The 23369-nt window shown below is 40.4% G+C and overlaps 1 protein-coding gene across 1 annotated transcript; it reads left to right on the plus strand.

The window, feature by feature from the left end:
* Positions 1-403: 403 nt before the first annotated feature.
* Positions 404-9969, plus strand: LOC137272970 (sodium/glucose cotransporter 4-like). The gene is made up of 14 exons (XM_067805407.1): positions 404-481; positions 864-935; positions 1262-1366; positions 2557-2616; positions 3033-3137; positions 3356-3461; positions 4416-4496; positions 4727-4941; positions 5313-5448; positions 5758-5865; positions 6274-6593; positions 7527-7748; positions 8825-9011; positions 9761-9969. Exons 1-14 carry the CDS (start codon positions 404-406, stop codon positions 9967-9969), a joined length of 2004 nt encoding a protein of 667 aa, XP_067661508.1.
* The last annotated feature ends 13400 nt before the right edge of the window (positions 9970-23369 follow it).

Raw genomic sequence — 23369 nt, forward strand, 5'->3', positions numbered from 1 at the left:
TGTTGATTGTCACGTTTTGGTATATTTTTCTCACACTGCACGTGAATTGGTGATGACTTTCAGTTTTCATTTTTGCTTTAATCGTATTCTGGTACTTGATTTTCAAAGCATGTCCAACAACATAGGACCCGAAGTATAGTGTCTTCGTGCTTATCATAGAAATACGTGGGTGGTGCTTGATTAATGCACACGTTTGTTATAGCAGTGTTCATAGCAATTCACACACAACCATCATTTGGCGTCGGTGTCCGCCTGTCGAAGATCTGAAATATGTAATATTTCATAGGTAAACGCTGTACTTGTGCATCTACTTTTGATGTTATTATGTATGATTATATTCGCATGTTCTGTTTGCAGTTAAATCCATCATACATGCATCAGCTACAGTAACAACGAAACAAAGATGCCAGAGACTCTTCATCCATGGGATTATGCTGCTGTGGCAGGGTACTTCGCAATGGTGTTAGGGGTGGGCATATGGGTAGGTATTTGCACCAACTGATTAATAGTTTGTGAGAAAACAATACAGTTTAGTCTGCAGAGCTCTTACGTGCGGAAACGACTGACCTATCGGAATATACGAAGCATGCACTAGGAATACTGACAAAATGAGTGTCTGATTAAGCAAACCCCACAACATTGAGCTGGACAATGCCTTTTTGAAAGCGTTGTTGCTCCTGTCTGTTTTTCTGGTCCATACTCGATTCCATACAATGCCTGAAAACAACTATTTGCTAGAAAGATGGTATTGCCATCTGTTTCGGTTTTGCTCCCGAGGACATTGTTTTTTCTGAAGGTCAGATTTTTACATAAAATACATTATGTCTGACATGCTTTGTATTATGCATTTCTATTTCTAACAGGCCAGTCTTCGACGTGGTAAAAACAGTGCAGAGGACTACTTTCTGGCCGGAAAACACATGACGTGGATTCCGGTTTGTTATTTCGTGTTTATATTATATTTAATATTTTATAACTGCGCCTCATAGTGGCACATTACAAATGGGATTTATTTCTTGCGCCCTTGTGAATAGATCACCTCGGCTTTCGGCCTGACGGGGGGAGTCATAATCATTAGATTATCACAACATTCAATGTCTGCAAACATTCCCTTTTATCTGTTTCGTCTTTTGTACTGCTTGCTGAATCAAACTTTGTGACATGGTACAATCAAAAGTATATTTCTCATGATTATGCAAAGGGTTTTGTTGTTTGGTTTGGAACTTGCTTCATGATGTTTTGTTTTCTGTCCTTTGTGCAGATAGGGGCTTCTTTGTTTGCAAGCAATGTTGGTGCTCCGATGTTTATAGGCTTAGCTGGTGCAGGGGCTGCATCCGGGTACTCAGTTGTGCTTTACGAATGGAGTGTAAGTATGAATATGTAGATCAGCCAGATGTCGGATCTCCCATGGCAACTATACTTTCATTTGTGTAAGTTCATTTCACACAAAATTATTGGCCTTTCTTCCATGGCATGGCGGCGAGTATTAAATACCATTCACTACATTCACATATTTATTGTAAATATTTATAGCTGTATATGTGAAATACGTACTTCTCTGTTGTAAGCAACAAGAATTATGGATCAAAACAGGTAGCTTTGTACGATTTTGTTCTTAATGTTGCACAGAACCACGAATGAAAATTTAGAAAATGTAAATATTTAAACACACATTTTATCTGATATTGATTACAGTCCTTGTATATCCGGTATCCGAGAATTGTCGGTTTTAAACATGTTTTCCATGTTGTCAGTCAATTTCACTGGTATCCATGATTTTCACACAGAAAATTGTAACAATAAATATATCAGCTCCCTCAACTTGGTCTCTTCAAGGCTTTGTTCACTGACGCGTGTCTTCAAACGTTCACAAAGGCGTAGATTAAACCTGCTAAGAACTGGTCAGACGGGACGGTTTGAAATCAAAGGGTATGTCTTCAAAAGGGTAAAAATAATGTCGGCAGATCGAGATAATATATATTTATTTTATAGCTTCACTGCATGTGGTATCCATATTTCTTAAGGTCAAGGTGGGTGCGCGTTGTTACATTCGTTTTCTTTAAACACATCAGAGGGATGACTCTGTTCACATGTGTATATGTTCAAATATATACTGGACAGGAGTAAACAATACCAGCTAGGGTTCACCGAGTTGTGTATTCGCTATATTCTCATGAACATTTCCATTTCAAAATAACTTTACCTTTTTTGTTAACTGTGTAATACTTCAAAGAACCTAATGCTTCTACAGTTTATAGAGAGCAAGTGATTCAACCTTTATCATAGTCTTTATGTCTTTAGCCGCTCGGAAAGAACAGTTAAACACCACTGAATCGATGCTTAAGATACCTACGTAAACACCTTATTCGATATTAGCCTAAACCTGTAATGACGACATAACACCGCATCAACCCGTTTCAAACGAGAAGGTGTTATCAATTGCATATTGCGATTCTCATATTACATTAGAAAGTAGCGGATAATAAAATTTGCTCTTATTGTGTAAAGAGATGAGAAAATACATGCGATAAAACATTAAATGTTCTACTTTTCCAGGCAACGTTTCTGCTGATGGCTCTTGGTTGGTTTTTCGTTCCAATTTTTGTGGCCAGTGGGGTAAGCAATCATCTGATAAAAAATATAACTGCGAAATCAATTTCTTTTATCTTATATTGGTTGATGTGTGTATTCAACGAATATTCCGTTTGATAATCTTATTGGTTCCTTGGACGGCGATGCTGGGCAGTACGGACTCTAATGTGGGTACCTGAATGTACTGAGAACAGATGACCTTCACCTTGATTTTCGATTGTTTCGTGTGTATAATGATGAACCTAGGCCAGTGACAATGGATATACCAAATTCGAACAATTTATCATGACCTGTTGATTATCGATACAGATAATGTATACATCTAAACTACACTTTAGCGTTTCTTTTATTGCAGAGTATATGTAGTGACGCTCTAAATGAAGACTTGTAATGACTTTCAACACCCAGAGACTATCATAACCTTTTTCCATCCTCTTTAGACCTACACTATGCCAGAATATCTGATGAAGCGATTCGGTGGAGCTCGTCTCAGGATCTGTCTCTCAATTCTGGGGCTGTTTCTGTACATCCTGACGAGGATATCAGTATGGAATTGAATTTACCATGAATTGTGTTTTCTCTGTGTCAATTATAATGTTCGGATTTTGAATCTAAAAATCCTCTGTGCAAAAGAACTGAATTATAAATTTATTAGAACTATTATGCATAACGTATAATCCTTTGCAAGAACGTTACTTTCCTTACGACTGTATTTGCAGTTGATATAATCACATTTTGTTTGTTGTATTGTATTTGTAATCAGATTGAAATCTACTGCGGAGCGCTATTCATGCAATTACTTCTTGGCTGGAATCTGTATTTGTGCATCATCGGCATACTGCTCATTACAGCTCTCTATACAGTCATTGGTAAGTCAGATACTTATTGAGGATCCTTTCAGTAACTCATCAAGGCTAAAGGCCCAAGATACTGTAAGCTATATATCATATGAAAATAACGAGGCATCGGTCAACTGACGAAACAGAATGACAAAAAATGACATACAGAATGAATGAGGATAAAGATTTATTTTCATTTTAGTTGTATATTCAGGAAACATTTACAGGATTATAAACACGATGGTTTTCATATAAATATTTAGCATCAATCTAACGATGAAAACATTACAGCGTATGTTCTTCTTTAATATTTGCGGAAGTCTTTTATGTTACAGATTAGCTGATTCTGAAGCTCAATGTTATTAGACCTATATTTTCTTAACGATACAACGTCCACACGTAAATCTGAACTGTATATCTTACAAGAAACCACATATCAAATCTTGTTTTCAAGTATGATTCTATCTTTGACATTTAGTATTAATTTCAGCCGTAAGATCATTGGTTGTGGCACATCCTGATTGCATTTGATCCAGTTGTAATTGTTTGTGAAAGTGCTGTCCATGATAAATATCAGGCACTCTTTATTATGTTAGTGAAAAATACACCAAATTCGTTGTAAATGGTTGTCAAATACCCATAAAACATGCATATTAAGTGGAAAGGAGAACAAGCGATAGATAAATGAATAAAGGATGTTCAGGGCAAACATGCAGATTCACACACCTACCCTTCCCCAAGACAAAAACAAACAAGACAAAAACAAACAAAACAACAACAATAAAGAGAAGACCCAAACTATACACATTCACGCACGCACGCACGCACGCACGCACGCACACAATTAAATATTAAAATAAATTAAATAGAAAATAAAAAAACCCAAAAAACAAAAACAAAACAATCCTACAATATGCATTTTACATGTGCTTTATTGTGCTGTAAATTTCATTTTAAAACATTCTAATCAATTTTTTTTCATAGGTGGTCTTGTTGCAGTAATGTACACGGATACATTGCAGACAGGAATAATCTTAATAGGAGCATGTATTCTCACATACAGAGGTACGGTGGAAATAATTAGATCAGATATCTTGTTTTGGTGACTTTGGTTTAAACACTGAAGTGGAAGTCACCCACTACTATTTCATCCCTTCATAACCCTACTCCAAAACGCATTTGTTCAGAACATGCATGGAATCACATCTCCATCTCATGAACAGATTTCATTCTGACTGACTTCGTCTGTAATTGAACATACGTGCGTTATAACACCAGAAATGTGAATGTTTCAGGTTTTCATGAAATCAACGGTTTCCAAGGTTTAGAAAAGGACTTTGTGAAAGCTGCCTCCAACCAAACTATGGCTAACGTATCCAACTACGGGTGTGGCCTTCCACCGAAGGACTCTTTGCACATCTGGAGAGATCCAGTGCATGGGGACATTCCATGGCCTGGTGTTCCCTTGGGTCTTGTTTCGATAGGCTTGTGGGTGTGGTGCACCGATCAGGTAATTCGATGCACAAACTGGCGTGGGTGCTTCACGTGTCACTCAATACGAATGTACATTACCTGTGCACGTGAGTCACAAAGGTTACCGACAGATTGTTTTACACCTTCAACTCTGTACATCGAATGTTTGTGCACATTTAACATCAGTATACAGTTGTTTCTAAACGGAATAGGTAAAGGGGGTTAACGTACGACACCACCTCAGATGCGCTTGCCTCCTTTAAATCTGACCTAAAGATCCACTTGTTCTTTATTTCTGACATTTGTTCAGATTTAAAGTTGTATGGGATCAACACATCACTTGTGACATGGCGATCTTCTTCATATAATTGACCTCATTACTGCATGTCAATGTGTGAATAATTACAGTTGATGGTGCAGCGAACACTCTCAGCCAAGAACATCAGTCATGCTAAAGGCGGTACCCTGTTTGCCGGTGCTCTGAAGATATTGCCCTTCTTCCTCTGGATCATCCCAGGAATGATAAGTCGGATCCTCTACCCAGGTACACGTTAATGCATTGTAAAGAGACCAGTGATACATTGTCGGACTCGATGGTTCAATGACAACCTGCTAGTTAGAGATTCATATTGAACGATTGAACTGCATGTATTTACGATGTGGATGTATAAACGTTCAAAAGATATCACACAAGTCTTGTCTATATATATTTTCAATGTAATAAAGGTTATCACCAAGTATATATCATCATAAAATATTTAAAGATGTTAATATGTACGTTCTGCGTTTGGAAACAAACATATTTGGGCAATATTCTTATAAACTAATCACAACGGATGACCTGTTTCTTCAGATGAGATTGCATGTTCCTCTCCTGAACGATGTTATGAAGTATGCCAGAACAAAGCTGGTTGTACCAACATCGCCTACCCTGTCCTAGTGTTGAGGCTGTTACCTCAAGGTATGGGTTCTGAAATGGTAAATATATTGTAAAAATCTTGTCTAGTGATGTTTAATTGCCAATGTGACGTGTTTACCTGACAGTCGTCCTCTGTTAGAAACGAAATCATTTTATTACCCTGAGTAAAAGTTTGATGAAAGTGTAACCCGTAGATAAACAGACCAGTGTCTCCGGTAATGGACAAAACGTAGATAATTCGGATTCCTTTACAGTCCGGGCAAATGAGTTAGTCCCAGACCAGTCCGTAATAGACCGATTCCAATGAAAATCTTAAAAAATGTTTTATATCATCATTCATCGCCATGATATAACCACCCCAAAGCGTACATAACGCTTTGATGAGATGTTGCTGTAGGCCTTCTAACATCGATTTCCATCCACATCCTAATCCTTATCATGAACTTGTAGGTCTACGAGGTCTGATGTTAGCTGCTCTGCTTGCTGCCCTAATGAGCTCCCTGACCTCCATCTTCAACAGTGCAAGCACCATGTTCACCATGGACATCTGGCCGCGAATCAGAAAAAGACCGTCAGAAAACGAACTCATGATAGTTGGACGAATAGCAGTGGTCGCCTGTACTGCAATAGGCATTCTGTGGTTACCAATCTTGCAGCAAGCGCAAGGTGGGCAACTGTGGGGCTACTTGCAGTCTGTGAGCGCCTATACTGCTCCCCCTTGGACAGTAGTGTTTATGTTTGCCCTTCTATGGAAACGGACAACTGAACAGGTTAGGTTAAACTGGAAAAATGAATCGTGACTTATCCATTGCATAATGGTTTCTTTTGTATTTGAATCTGAACAGGTTGCCATTTTTCATGAATTTGTTCATCTATCTAGGTGTGTTGTGTCTCTGTATCCATGGCGATACCTCAAGCATATTACACAATGGGACGGAGGTTTACGCAGAAGACGTGGGTACATGACAATAATATGAACATTAGAGTATTGTTAATATCTATGACACAGGTGATTGTAGGGGCTGTGAATACAAATATGCGCGATGTGAAACTGGGTTTTGCAGCTGGACGTAGGTCCAACGGGAACGGTTAGCTCTGGCACTTTGCCAGACCTTACTTTGTTAAGTAGTTCCGGTGAATATCCTTTCGGATGGTCCGGTGGTTGCGACAGCATTGCAAACTGCCGCCTGCCCGACCGTCCCGGTTGGTCTGTTTTGCTACCGGACGGTCGGTTTTAAAACATTGCACGACCAATTTTGTTGGACGAGGCCGACTCTGAGTATAATGACTAAAGCCTTGACTGAAACGTATTTGAAAACATTAAGCAGAATCCTTGCACATATTTACCTTCTCTTCATTTTTATTCATCCTTAAAATTCTGGACTGGAAACTTCTCGTATTTTTGGAGAGTTACCAGACCAGCTGTCTGGCTGGACTTTTTTGGGAGTTAACAGAAAGTAAAGTCATACTTGACGGTCTTGCAGTTTTCAATCAGAACAGGTCTTGAATACATACTGTCGTCGGAACTAAGCTGGGTCCCGTCTCGCACATCGTAAGTTGGAGTGCGCAAGAGGGGACGGGAACCAGTCTAGTACCAGAAGTAGCACCTCGCGAGACTTATGAGCCCTGTAAGATGGAGCGCTTTAACCTATAGGTCACCAAAGGAATATTAGTGTAAGTGTATATAATATATTTCATTCTAGGGAGCCTTCTGGGGTTTGATGGCGGGGCTGGTTGTTGGGATAATTCGACTGGTTGTTGACTTCACACACCCAGCGCCTTACTGTGGCAGCGGACAGGAAGACACTCGCCCTGGAGTGTTGAAACATGTACATTTCCTTTACTTTGCTATGATCTCGGCATGTGTTACCTCTGTAGTCATCGTCGTTGTCAGTCTTTGGACAAAGCCTAGATCAGAAGCTCAGGTAGGAGTGGGTGACCAAGCGAGGTTGTATGATTTTACGCCGCTTCTAGTAATATTCACACCGAGGGCATGGCTGCACATAACGTTAACACTAACAGGAATCGCTGCAGATCAGAGATTTAAACGTATGATCTGCAGATACTTGGTCGATTATTTATTTAACTCTGAACAACAAATTCATGCTGTTTGATTTTATTTGAACTGCCATTCCATGGCCTGCCTAATCCGACGAAAAAGATGGTTTTAGCCATATTAGTCGTCTTTTTGTACTGACGCTATGCGACTAATTTCTTGTTCAGAAAGGAGAGGCCATTTTGACGTGTTAATGCCTTTTAGGATACTTTTATGTTTCCAGTCATTTGATATCGTTCGATTGCTTCCTTTGAAATGATACTTCTTGAACACTGTTGGAAGCAGCGATACATCCAACTCCTTATAAAAGTTGATATGAAAGAAGGATGTAACACAGGATGAACACGAGTGAGGCAGACAGCTAAATCCTGTGAATCGCCTGTCAGTACTAGTCCAGAAACGTGGAACCCTTATGTGAGTGAGTGAGTTTAGTTTTACACCGCTCTCAGCAATATTCCAACTCTATGGCGGCAGTCCGTAAATAATCGAGTCTGGACCAGACAATCCAGTGACCAACAACATGAGCATCGATCTGCACGATTGGGAACCGATGACATGTGTCAACCAAGTCAACGAGTCTGACCACCCGATCCCGCTGGTCGCCTCTTACGTCCAGCAAAGTCGCCTTTTATGGCAAGCATGGGAACCCTTATGCAACGACGACCATTTATACTGTATTTACTACACGCACTCCAGGTAATCGCCAGTGAATATCAGTCTCAAGATATGTCAAAACAGATTTCAAAGGCTGACAAAGGCAAATACATAGTGGTAATAAAACATGTTCGAATGGATGATGAAAATCACCAAGGGACAGCCTGTTCAAGACACAAATGTAAGGAGAAAATATATATATAGCTGTTCATTAGAAAAACAGGCTTTGATCAAGTGCATGTGGTATTAAAATGGTAAATCTGAAACATATCGTGGTTTTCCTGTATGTAGCTTGGTCGCACCACGTGGTGGACACGTCACCGTGTTGATCCTGAGTTGGAACCAGAGGAAGACGAGGAGGAATTCGATGGAGACCATACAGAAGAGGATGGAGAGGATCAACCTGACCAGAAGATGAAAATCGCCGCTGAGTCAGAGGACGCTGACTGTGAGGTCCAGATACATCCCCACACCAGAGGTAACGGACTGGTAGTAAATGTCGAAAGGTTTACCACTGTTGCCTCACGTATTATCAACTTTACATAGTATACTTCATATCTCTACATCACTATTGTTCTGTTGTTTCGGCTTCCACAAACAACCCTTCTCTTATGTTTGCTCACATGTTTACAATGCATTCACGAAAATGTACTCAAAGCCATTCCCACATATTATAGTCCATTGTCCTAATTTTGAATCCATGTTTTGAGAGAGATGCTACCGTGAATGTCCCGGGGTAGAATAGGTCTTCTGCAACCCATGCTTGCCATAAAAGGCGACTGTGCTGGACGTAAGAGGCGACTAACGGGATCAGGTGGTCAGACTCGCTGACTTGGTTGACACATGTCATCGGTTCCCCAATGCTCAGATCGATGCTCATGTTGTTGATCACTGGATTGTCTGGTCCAGACTCGATTATTACAGACCGCCGCCATATAGCTGGAATATTGCTGAGTGCGGTGTAAAACAAAACTCACTTACTCACTCACTCACTTTGAGAGATACTAGTGTTTTTTTCTTATATTGTGATATTATAGCTTAGTTTAGTGTCCTTTGACAGGTTTTTATAACTTACATCGATTCATGTTAATTGTAAAACTTTAGCTACGATATGGTTGAAATATATCCGATGTGCCTGTAAATCGTAACTCGTTACAACCAAGCCATTTCTCTAGTGATAGGTATATTGCTTATACCTTATATATTACCTTGTGCAATTTGTTTCAGTGAAATGTTCGACAATATGCAAAAACATCGCAATGTGGGTGTGTGGGATGACACAGAGGACGAACCTTACGCTTTCCAAACAAGAACGGACCGTTCTACAGGAGCGGTTCACCAGTCTGGAAGAAACTGAAACAACAAGAACAGCATTGAATGCTGGCGCTATCGGACTGTCATTCCTGACCTTCTTTCTTTTAGGGTATTTTAGTTAACTGGTACAAACATTTTTTAACATCTTATTTGTAAGTGGGAGTATCACCACGTTATTTGTGAGTGATGGGTGGAGGATATACACGCATATTGTGAGAATCAAATTGAGCTTATGCATTATTATTACGAATGTCCAGCTGCAGCATAAACATTTCAAGCGTTCATGGTCCTTGCCGTAAGGAGTTGAGTTTTACACCGTACTCAGCAATATTCCAGCTATATGGCGGCGGTCTGTAATAATCGAGTCTGGACAACATGAGCATCAAGGTGACGGAACACATTTTATGGATGATCAACTTCTATATTTTCACAATAGCGACTTTTCGGTATGGATTCTTACACCGTTTTCAAGCATCAATCTGCGCATTGGGGAACCGATGACATGTGTCAACCAAGTCAGCGAGTCTGACCACCCGATCCGGTTAGTGGCAAGTCTGGGTTGCAGAAGGCCTGTTCTACCCCGGGTGGTTTTAGTAGGTGTGTTTGAGCGTTTGGGTCCAAGAAAAGACTCAATTCATAACACCCTTGACAGATAGTCCTAATAGTTGCACGTCAAAAAAAAAGATTTGCATCGTATATTTACACACATGATTATTGTCACTCCGGTATATATACGACTTTGTTTGGAGAATTATGGTATTGCTTGTTGCTTATTTATGTATGTATTTATTCCCCGTCATTATGTTAATATGTCATTATTTTCCTTGATGATATATGTGATTGTTCTTCCGTTTCTATCGTTTCAATTAATGTTATTATTTTCTGAATGTTACTGTTGATGAAGGCCATTATAGTCTTGTTTCCAATTGGATGTTAATTGCTATTATTCCGGCTGTTGCATGTTGGTATTTGAATTAATTCTTCCAGCTGCTGAATGTTGAATGTGATCATATTTCTATCTGCGACATATTCAAACTTGTGAGTATTCTTCCGCTGGTGAGCTATATATGCGTAATTACAGACGATATGGTGGTAACTTTAGCTTGCATGGAAGAATAAACAAATGAAAGGATATTACATGATATTGTCGAATTACGAAAATTACAGTGAGTTATAATTCAAATTCAGGTGCACGTTTCTTCTTGTCGAAATTGTAGCGGCAGGGAACATGTAATTTGTGAATATTGAACCGGCTAGTTTCTTAATTACTTCAGGTACAGGGGCGTTCATCGAACTTTTCCCGTAACCCAGGTCCCAGACACTTAGCTAGACCACAGGCAATCTGTAGCGCAAATGGGGTCGCGCAGCATAGAGAATATGACAAGGCTTCTTATATGCGAGCGAAGCGAGCAAAGGTTGGCAACGTACTTTCCTCGGATCGAAAAATGATTTTTATGTCAAAATGAAATATTGCCACCATCAAAGGTACACTCCCATTTCCTCACTTGGTTGTGGTCTCACATTTCTTACCCCATGTTTAGTAATTACACACGTGAAATATGTTTTATTCAACATTTTAACCGCCACGCGTGGCACTCAGATCGTTCTTCTCCTCCATTACCCCTGCCAGCTTCCGGTTGAACGGAGTGATGGAACAAGAAATAAGCAGAAATTAAAAAGAAATACCACATTGCCTAATTTTATCATGAACCTGGAGGCGAAGAACGGTCTGGTACACCACGAGTTGCGCTTAAAATGTTGAATAAAAAATATTTCACGTGATTAATTGTTCAACATGAAATGTGAGAGTACAACCCAGTGACGAAATGGGTGTATACTTGTGATGGTGGCAATGTTTTATTTTGACATGAAAAATATTTTTCGAATCGAAGCGAGGAAAGTACGTTGCCAACCTTTGCTCGCTTCGCTCGCATGTAAGAAGACTTGTCATTTTCTCTAAGCTGCGCAACCCATTTGCGCTACAGTTAGCCTGTGGCGAGACAAACAAAACTTAAAACGTTCTCCACATACACATCAGTAGGAGTTATCGGATCTTGAGGCCATGTTGGTCAAAGTGTGTGGGCTGAGGAAGCAACGACTTCTTTTCGGAAATCGGTGTTTCATCATCTGGGAAACGGGTTGCCCTCAAAACTGACTTCATGGTTGGAAATGCTTGAAAGTCAGATGGTGCCAGGTCAGGAGAATAGGGTGTGTGTGGAAGGATTTCATAGCGACATGAGTGCTCAAATTTGTACATCTGACTGATGGTATGGTGCACTCCACCGGTTATTTGGGGGACGATGCTTAGGAAATCTTTCATCGTGTTTTAAAGGAGAATACAAGACAGCTGCGACAACTGAAATGTTCTCAGATTCGGCTATTATGTGATCTTTTCACTCGTTACGTCATATGTCACACTGTTTATTGTATATGTAAGGTTCTTTATAGTATGTTATGCGCTTGACGCAAGGTTGCATACAATAGATAGCCAGTATGTGTCACAAGTAAAGATACTGAGAGAAAAGGCACACAAATCTGCAAATAAAAATGTTGAAAACCTTTCTTGTAGACTCAGATAGTAATATCTAAACGCAATTGTATATATCTGATATGCTTTCAACAGGATGAACTTCTGACCTCTGAGCTATTTATTGCGGTTTGTCCAAGTGTTTGAAATGTTTGTTATCAACTCAGATGACAGCCCCCGGGGGCTACGCCACTGCCCCTACTTCACTGAAAACTACTGGACGACGTAACACAATACCACTAAAAATGCATAAACATCGGAGAAAGCTTCTTAACGCAAAATATTTTTTGACACAAAAAATAAGGAATGTTCCTTCACTATCTTTGTGAATTATCATTTGGGTTGGTGTAAAATTTAGTAAGTGTTTTTATCGTCCGTTACTCTAAACATACAATCTTTGGTGCTGAAGAAGAAAAGGGAACACACTTCATAACCGAGTTTGTCATTTACTTTTTGCGCTAAAACGCTGGCTGAGGTGACTAAGGTATAATTGGGGAGGAGTGTTATCTGAAGGCAGACTTTTTATTAACGTTTTGCTTTGCACGTTAAAATAAAATTAACAGGAAGACAAAGTCATTAATATCCCCCGCAACAGCAAAATAGTCTTCAAGAATATGTTTACTAACTATGATAACAGTATGTCACTGTTTTGAGGGGCATATAGCAGAGTAGAAGGAGAGTATTGTAAGGTTTACAGATACACTAGCACCAAATTCAGTCGAAGTCGAACTTGTTGCCATGGAAACGCAAAAACATATTTTGTTCATAAATCCAAACCTACTAAAAGGCACCAGTAAACCACCACGTCTACTGGACATAATCATCATCAGTTAAAGTCTAATAGCCTAATTCATGTTTCCATGGAAAGCCTAAAAATAAATTCATATCTGGGTCAAACCCACGAAAGGCACTTCTTGGGATCATACTTGACAAGTCTTGTTAAGCTACCACTTAAGTTTATGAGATATGTTTCGCACAAAGTATGACGGACGCACGGTCTGACGTGCGGACGTACGGAACTCGTTTCTATATCCCCCTCAACTTCGTTGTTGCGGGGGATAATATAAGTTGTTCACTGGTCCCGAGGGAGTCATGGGTTGATGTACCCTCGATGTTTGTTTATGTTCCCCGAGCAAGGGGGTAAAGCATCCGTTCGTCATGCCGAAGATCCGTGTTCGATTCCCCACATGGGTACAGTGTGTGACGCCCATTTCTAGTGTCCATCACCGTGTTATGCTGGGATAAATACGTAAAACCATACTCACTCACTCAATCATTCGTTCAGTTGGTTATCGTTAAGTCGTGTGATTGCGTTTTTTTCATTCTTGCAAATTGAAACTTCCGAATACATATGGAAAGGCAAATCATTGTAAATAGCTGACATCTGTCTGGAACAAGAAACTGCGCATGATTCATATGTATGGACTCTCTCTTTAATAACCTCGACAATAGGTAATAACCCAGTGAGTTACTGTGAAATATACAAATTTAATCTATAACATATAACGGAATGCAGATGCAGCTGTCGGGGGTATCACATTGGATTGAGTAATATGTTCCTGGTGCATTCACTTCTAAAGTAAAAGTATATTATTATTAATTTGATTACATCTACAGTTACAGAGTACATAAAACACGCGTACACTATACAGTTTCTGCCGAAACAGATTCAGCTGAAATTTCAGTCAACTATGAATATATCCCTCGCTTACTCTTTGTCAGTACCATCTATCAATGAACACGCCATGACTTCTATGAACTACCTGGCTTGTCAGTAACCTCCTTGCCTGGTGATATAAAACTGTCCTTGGTTTTTGTAACTGTCCATTGTTGTCATGCCATGAACTATCCGTGAAGATCCATGTCGGAACTGGCCTACAACAACAGATGTTTGTCGTAAGAGGCGACTCATGGGATCGGGTGGTCTAATGTGGGGGTCTGCCTCAGCAATTTCCACAGTTGCAATTTCTCAGATCGATGCTTGTCATGTCGATCATTAGATTGTTAAGACCAGACTTGACTCAGTCTGTTTACAGACCGCCGCCACATACTTGTAATAAGGCTGAGTGAGGCGTTAAACAACAAACAAACTTGTAAAGAACACTCATAAAATAGTGTATATATACTATCCCAAAAAAGAAACACTTAGGCGATTTGTATTTTTAAAGATCTAAAAATTAGCTTTTGTGTTAAAACAATCGTCAAAATATGCAACAAAAGTGTTGATGACATCAGGTTACACAACTGAGCAAGTAAGAAATTACCTGAAAGTGTTGATTTTGATGAGACTTCTTACATCGCCACAACGAAAAAGATGTCACCTTCCAATTGAAATTGTACATCAAAGCGCAGTCACTGACTGGCCATAAAAATTCAGATTACTTTCAGAAATTGGCATTAGTTTTGAAGGCGTTTCAAGAGCAAATCACTACGTAACGTTTTGACTCTGCGACAAGGAACATCGCCATTGAAAAAAAAGTATGTTGGAGATTATCAGTCTTCTGTTGCCAGGCGTTTGAATGTTAGTCAAACCATACAGGTATAACAAATGACCGTCCGAGTACAGGGAGACCTTGAGCTACCACTGCAGCCCAAGATCGGTAGATCCGGGTACTACAGTTGCGTGATCGTGCTGCATGATCGTTTTTTCACACGTGAAAGTGATTACACAACGTTACCGAAACACAACCGATCTTGATAGTTGTGAAAACATGATAACACAACATTAATAATACATAGGCCTTCTGGTCCGTTGTGGAAATGTAGCGCGCAAACTGGGATGCAAGGTGACAGCTGTTACTGTCCACATGTTATATCGCCAGGAGTCACCACATAAGCTATTGTGCACCACGTAGATTCGTGGGACGGATGACGTTAATCACCCCAGACAGATAACGCTGAACACCGGCCATGCTGGAAATAGGATACTTTCCCTTGAAGCTTCATACAGAGAATCTCTCAAATGCTCTGGACGAGGACGAACTCGAAGAGAAAGTTAGATCATCTACGGTGCGTATAACATAAGGTTTTGGGAAGTACAAAACAGTATTTAACATATATTTTAAGGACATCAGTGTTGATTTTTATCCGTCATTATAGGTTACTGTGTAAAAGAGCGATGCCAAGCTGAGTATACAAATGTAACCATTGAGACTGGAATTTCTTCAAGAACATTCAAAAGAAGAAATGTGTGTGCATTTCGACATTATGGCAGCAGTAATTGCTGTAGAATTCTTTGTCAAGCGTTTCAAACATCATGCCCCATACTTTCAGATGCAAGGGGATCGTTATAGATGACAACTCTGATTGCAGACTGTAATAGTTGGATAAAAGTCGGTCAATACTTCATTAAAATGTCAGAAAAGGATGTACAAGCGAACGCTTCTTGCAACGAACGTTAGAGATACAACGATTACAGATAAAAATAACGAAACGTCTTATATTAGAACTGGAAAAGAACAAGTACAGGACCTCTTCAAGTGACAAAAGCGATGAGTTACGCTGAATTGTTTGTCACGAAGTGCTACCTGACAACATCTCACATAATTTCATTTTCTATTAAATCACGAATATTAGGCTTTTCTCAGCCTTGGACAAGGTCTCCATGATTTCCTCTTTAATAAGTACGCTAACTCCATTCATCCAATTTGATGCAGCTTGTGACGGCCACCACAACCTGTGACAACATTTCAGAAAGATGTCCAAGCTTATGTGCAGTTGTAGTTGAAAGAACGTAACTTAATGTGATGCAGGTCATGCACAGAGTGTATAATGTAACAACCAATAACCAGTTACGTGGGTTTAAATAGCAGACACCCGTAGGTGTTAATGTCACCCTTGCCAGTTTGTCCTCACCCGTCAGTCAGTATTACTTTTCCTCACACTAATATGCAGTCCCTACATGAAACAGTAACAATATACATTGTGCTCATGAAATTATAATATACCGAAGTACATGCATTGCGTTTATTGTCCAACAGATTAAACATAGTATTCTGGAATACAGTATTTGTTACCAGTTGACCACCAATGTGCTTCGACTTTGTTTCTCAACGTAAAAACGTAACCATGAGTTCATAAATCCGGTGACGCACTTTCGCCTGTTTATTTCCCTTTCTGGCCCTATACGTGCTATCTGGACATAACGTACAGTCATTGACTTGGGATGGGGACCAGTTACTGGAGTAATCAACGATAGAGTATGCCGATTGCATTAACGAGCTTTTACCCTTTGGGGAACATCTCGAACCTAGAACGGAATCCATGTAGAGTGACTTCATTCATTAATTCATTCTCATTCTGCCTACAGGCATGATAAAAGTGTAGTGAGAATATAAAATCAGGCCACTCCTAATTTAGAGATGGGCTTGCCCATGACAATAACACAACACAGTCTTGATTTCATTCAGATTTTATTTATAGTAAATATGATGTATGAAACATGGACATTTGTATACCGGAAATCTCAAATTTCCCTGTCATCATACAGGACTTGCTGACCTCCAGTCTGGGAAGTGATAAACACAACTCTCTGTAAACAAGCCTTAACATGAATAGTTATTCAATTTCATGCATTCGTCACAATCTATATTTCTAACACTGTTAAGTTAGGATTAATTACATAGAAGTTTTGTAACAAAAAAGGTAAAGACTTGATTTGGATTTAAGAGAAAGGCCGCCATATGGCGATCATTCAGGTTTTGGTGTTATTTACATAGTTGAAATCACGAACATGCATAGTGAACAAAATCCCACCTACATAAATAGATCAATGCTTACTTTCTTTATAATTGATGTTTTCAGAAGAAATTATGCTACGGCTTCGCAGCATTTGTATTGTGGAGTTCAACAACGTTTCTTGCCAACCTTTCAACAATAACATGTATCCATGCGGCATTGCCGGAAACTCCACTGGAAGCTGGAATTGCATGGGCGATTATACTTACCGTTGTTCAGACGATTCCATGCGTCATCCTGGCAGACCTCCATGTATGTGACACTCGCAGTCGAAAGGCACAGATCATACTTCTTGTGAAAATATTATCACACGTGTTTTCTACCATGGCAACAAATTTCAGCTTTACGTCGATACATGGCTCGTCAACGTTGACTATTAAGTTACTAGAACCACTTGTGAGTGCGATCATGCTGCGTGTTGTGTTTGGAAGACGTCTTTCATGTTCTGGAATACTTAGCATCCCCATTGTGATAGGGGGCGCTGTGCTGTTCTGTGGTTCCACAACCATCTCGTCAGTATCCATCGTCGGTGTGTGCGTTGCATGTTCTTCAAATGTCATAGTGGCTGTAAGAAATATTGCAATAAAGCTAGAACAGGAAGGTGATTCTAACTTGCTGGTGACGTTACGGTCCAAGTATGTAATTCTAACAACAACAATTATCATTTTTCTTAGCCTTGGACTGCTTACTTATCTCACTTTCAAAGGAGTCTTAGCAGACTATGTATTGCTTGTTGCGGCAACAGGGACGTCAAGTGGTGCATTCTCCTTCATCAGTTCGTTCACCTCCACCAACATCATCCTTGCCAACATGTCTGTTGTGAGTCATTCTATTGGGAACATTTTCAAGAGGTTGATAGTCATCGTATTGTTGTATTTACTGGAGAAAAGGGAGACAACTGTTCTGAACTTTCTTGGTTTGGGACTGTGCACGTTTGGTCTGTTGCTCTACGTTATTGGCAAAACAAAATCAACTTAAATGAATGAAATGTTATCATACTTTGATAATTATCTTGTTTTTATAACTGCTGATGTAATGTGGACGACAGATCGATGATCACGCTGTTGCAGATTGGATTAATCAAATAGCTGGAATAATACTGAGTGCGGCGTAAACTAAACTCGCTCTTTAATGTGGCAGGTTCAAGGTGAAACTCGCTGTTGGCGTCAAAAACTTCACAATAAACTAGGGTATGGTGCTGACAAACCAAAACTCGCAACTGAGAACTGTGCTATTCAACGTACAATAAAAAGACTAATGTGAACCTAGACTGTCCCATGAAACAGTAAAATACGAGCTGTTACTGCTTGACAGTGAACGCGTTTGTGACAAACTGGCGGGGTACGTTATCTACCCTTGGTAGATTGGCGATAAAGCACGTGCAATATATGCTGACCGTGGCGTGAAATCAATACCGCTACTTTTTCACAGGTGTCTCGTAGGCGATTTAGTTCACCAAAACATCATCACGACACAGTTCACACTGGGGAATTGAACGTTTCAATGATTAGACAACCTGTTTCCCTCTTGTTTGGGGCGTTCTGGAGGGCTTTCTCATACATGCATATGGGGTCATCAGTCAGGTTGTGGCTCATCTAACACGTGTCAAGCATTACTGATAGTAACTTATTTGAGGTAGATGTTACCGAATACCGTCCTGTCTCCCGTTCCACAGAACGATCGTAGCGCTAAGATGGTCGTAACTCGCATACTAAAACATAGACTTACGACTGTCGTAGTCCTACGACTGGACGCTTTTGTCGCGGAGCAGACATAGAGAATATATGATGTGTCAAGGGTACTGAGCACAGGTATTACACATTGTACATGACATATGCAGTGTGAGTTTTTATCATATATTTAAAGCAATATCCATAACAATAAAGAAATCCAAATTCTCCGAAAGTGAAGACTGAATTTTGTTCACCTCTTTTTCAGGAACACAGATGAGGCAGTTCATGGCCCAGATTTTCGAAGTTCTCATAGCGCTAAGATAGTCGTAGGTTAATGTTAATGTATGGCACTTATGACTGTCTTAACGCTAAGAGAGCTTCGAAATGGAACATACTGGTATTATTTGATGTCTTATTATTCACCTAGGATGATCCGGGTTCTTGTCGTTAGCAGCGACGAAGGAGATTGGATGGTCACAAATCACTAATGTGATTGACACATCGTACCTCAATCGTCTAGAGCGATACTCATGCTGTTGATCGCTGGATTGTCTTGTCCAGACTCGATTAGTTACACACTGACGCCATATAGCTGGAATATTGCTGGGTGCGGCCTAAAACTGAATTCACTCATTCACTCAGAGTATGTTCATTGATAGATGATACTAATATGGCAATCAGTTTAATTCAAACGCATGTAAAAAAACTTAATAATTTGCGGAAAGATTTTAAAAATGACTTGTTTGATTATCAATACTTGAAGACGGATTTCAGACAATTGCTAGTCAAAATGACGACAGGTGGCGTCCTTGGGCGTTGACAACAGCGTTGCATCATATGTACATGGAGTGGATGAGACGGTTGATGATGGCCATAGGAACTTGCGCCCTACTCAGTGATACGCCTGAGAGAGTTCGGTTGCAGTTGTCGGCCTTGGTCGGACATCATTGAAACTCCTCTGAATGTCGTCACACAAGTGCTCTATCGGGTTTCAGTCTGGACTGAGGGCAAGCCACCGAAGATATTATATGCCGAGTTGACAGAGAAAGCCTGTAGTTGCTCAGGAAGTACGGACACAAGTCCTTCTGGAAGACGTGGTTTCCATGACGACCAAAATGTGGCACTACGAAGGGTCTGAGCGCTTGATCAATGTGGCATGTTACACCACTTCCTCTAGTTGCTCCGGGTGACTTCAATTCCGATTATATGCTGGCCACTGGAGACGAGCATGACGATGTCGAACAGTGAGGATCAGACCCCGGTAAGGCCTGTGACATCTGACGTTTCTCTGCCTCACAGCCTCCGCACGGTGCCGGCGATGAATGGTCTCTGGTGATTGCCAGTGTTTGTCCGTGCAGTTTCCGTAGCCCCAGCGAACTGATTTTGTAGGTGATGACGTACGATCTGTCGATTTATCCTCAACGCAGTCACAGGCGGTCTTCCACTGCTAGGCGGGTCCTCTGTGCTTCTAGTGACTTGGACACGTTGCTGCTGGCGGTACATTGTTCGAACAATAAAATGATTTGCAACATGTCTTCGTACAGCTCGGTCCCTCTATTCCCTTGATAATCGTGGCATGTCGCTATTGTCGAACAATGAATGATTCGGTGCATGTTCGGTGGCTCTTCTTATAAAGATGACACGTGCATTGTAATTTTCATGAAATACACACAAAAACCTCATCCCATCATTACTTTAGCAACTGCGTTTTGACATGTTTCTGTATCACCAGGAATGAGTTCAACTTGCTGCTGTGCACTTGACGATTTCCATACATAACCCTGTACACCATTCCAAATTTTTTGCGTGTTTAACGATGAAAAACAAATACCAAATGGTTAATTTCTGTCCCAGCATAGGCCCTGTGTGTGTGTGAACATTTTATGGATCATACGTTTGTGCTCTCCTCGGGGTGAATGAAATAACGTTATATTTACGTTGCGTAAAACGGGATACTAATAAATAAAAGAAACGAAACTTAGTCATTTGATTGCTCAGTGGTATTTGCTACATGCAAGTCTCTTGAATCTGCTACTCGTCATCAATATCACTGATATGACTGTCATCAGTACTTACGCCAAGTTCGATGACAGGTTTTTTTCGACTTCAACCTCTAGGGAAATTTCTCGATGCCAGTAACGATCCTCAATTTCCATCACATGTCTGCAACAGTCTAACCATTCCTTCTGGCCAACAGATGACAATCGTTCTTCGCAAGCCGTCTGAACAGGAACCATTTTGAAATCTAAATTCTGGGGCCCAATCCATTTTTTCAAATTCCCCCAAATTCATTTTATGGCATTGATCGGCGTGATAAGGACCATGAGTATGGACCATAATTAATCTTGGACCTGTTCCCAATGGTACCTGAGTACTGTCAGCTGCTCCCCCTTCATCAGTTTACCAACCTGTGATGGGCGTGTACTTATGTTTCGTCGATGTACACGGTTGGATGTTTTTTTGTTTTTTTTTGCGGTACTGGCGAATCATTCTGAGATATCTCAAACGCCATGCAACAGGTCCATCAGCACTTGGCTGTCTGAATGAGTTTTCCGCCATTTTAAACCAATTTTTCTTAAACATTTCACATTGTTTCTTTACTCCATGTATATCCTAAGTTATCAGTAGCCATTTTAAAAATGCTTGTCAGTGTTGACATTGTCGTGGTTACTGTGTAGCAGTTGTTGAAGGTATTGGCGAATTGCGCATATATCGAAATCATCAAATTCAATTTTCCCTTCGGTACGAGTACGCACTTTCCCTGGGCTTGTGAACTTACTGGTACCCATCGCGGGAACGCATTTACCTTGGTCATTTATTGTGCTGAAGGTACTGACAGATATAACAGTAGGATCGTTGGCTTTTTAAGTGGACAGTGTGTGTACAGTGTGTGTACAGTGTGTGTACAGTGAATGACATTGTAAGCAGCTTCATGTGTTTGTGAATGAATGACATGACCCCGTTTACCCAATCTTGAGTGCGACATGATCAGTTTCAAATCCCATCAGAGTTTACTGTTCTTGTCACAATCCACTTTACAAAATACTAGTTTACAAATGCTCGAGCAGAAACACGACGCTTCGGAATCGTTGCGCAGAAAGTGATTAGCGCTAGGATCCCAAAAATCACGTGCACGCAGTTTTCAAACCTGTTCCCCTTCGAGTAGGTACTGGATCAGTTCACTGCACGCTCGCCACCTCCCCTTTCACAAACGCATGTTCGACGCGCCTCATTCTTATGTAGGTTGGATAGTAGACATAATTGCTAAGGACAGAGTCGACCTCAATTTGAAGTATTTGTTATCCCCACCCCCACCCCTCCCAACACAAAAAACCCAACCAAACATCCCCCGCCCTAAATAAAACAAAACAAAAAAACCCCCAAAAAAGTAACAACAACAAAAAATAAAATAAAATCGTGAGAATTCGTGTTTTTGCTGTCTCGTCTCCCGCTCATCAAAATCTTGCAACAAGGCACGTTCAACGCAATCCAGCTGTAACGAAGGTACCATTGCATTATATGAAGTACATGCAAACTACATATTGACATTAAACAGAATTTTGCATGAAAAACATGGAAATCCCGATATCCGAACATAGGTATTTCCACGATGGCTCAGCCATGTAATGAAGGGGATAGTTATGTCGAAGCTGTAATGACACATCAAATGGTCACAGATGTTAGCGTCGAAGCCAAGATTAAGTACATGCGACAGGACTGATATTTCAACCGACACGTCAAAAGGTACGTGCACGGGGATTGCATCGTCGGCAATAATTCATATGAACGAACACATCTCACAGCAATTAATTGATAACGAAGATATAGCCGCACGCAAACTTGCCGCCGCGCTGAAACCAGAGACTGAAGCTTTGAAACGTGAGTTCGACTCACAAATAACCATATGACTGGGCAAAATTAAGCGAATGGAGCATCAACTCAACATTATACAGGTTGAGCAAAATGATCATGTAACGCGAACGGACAACAAAATACAAAATCTGGAACAAATATTCACAGAAGCCACTCAAGGTATCATCAAAGCAGGATATAACTCAGAGCTTTTGTCCCTTGTAACAACACCGCAGTTTTGGCTTTAGGCTAGGCGGGAATTGGGGTAATTCAGTTTTGGGGCAGTTTTGGTTGTTTTAACAATAACTCAGTCTCAGTTTCTCAGCTGATTGGCTTTTTTTCAAATATACCTCTCACCGCCATGTTCCCACTAACCACATGAGGGCTGTTGAAGTTTGACATTTTGTTAAAGGGTTTTGTGCACGTGTTGGATGCTAATCCACTGCATGCTTGTACACGCTCCCATGGCACCCACAGGAGTGTCTACTTGCTACATCTTCTACGTCTGGAATAAAAGACATTACCCGTATGCTGTGGTTAATTACAGAGGGTAACACCACTGTTTCATCGCTGCAACACAATCGTATTTCTTTATTTAGTTATCCTTTCGTTGAATATACCAGTCCAACTTGCAAGGATATTTCGGAACATGGAAGGTAAAAGTCATTGGAAAACGTGCAAATGGTTTCGTCCAAATGTGGATGACTCCAACTCATATTTGCCTGACAGCATT

Source organism: Haliotis asinina, chromosome 2 (genome assembly GCF_037392515.1).
Source record: "Haliotis asinina isolate JCU_RB_2024 chromosome 2, JCU_Hal_asi_v2, whole genome shotgun sequence".
NCBI lineage: Eukaryota > Metazoa > Mollusca > Gastropoda > Lepetellida > Haliotidae > Haliotis > Haliotis asinina.

What these genes read in the sequence shown, in the direction of transcription:
- LOC137272970 (XM_067805407.1), top strand. Translation starts at nt 404, where the DNA reads ATGCCAGAGACTCTTCATCCATGGGATTATGCTGCTGTGGCAGGGTAC. An exon ending in AACACATGACGTGGATTCCG is followed by an intron (nt 936 to 1,261) that starts GTTTGTTATTTC and finishes TCCTTTGTGCAG; the next exon opens with ATAGGGGCTTCTTTGTTTGC. An exon ending in TTGTGCTTTACGAATGGAGT is followed by an intron (nt 1,367 to 2,556) that starts GTAAGTATGAAT and finishes CTACTTTTCCAG; the next exon opens with GCAACGTTTCTGCTGATGGC.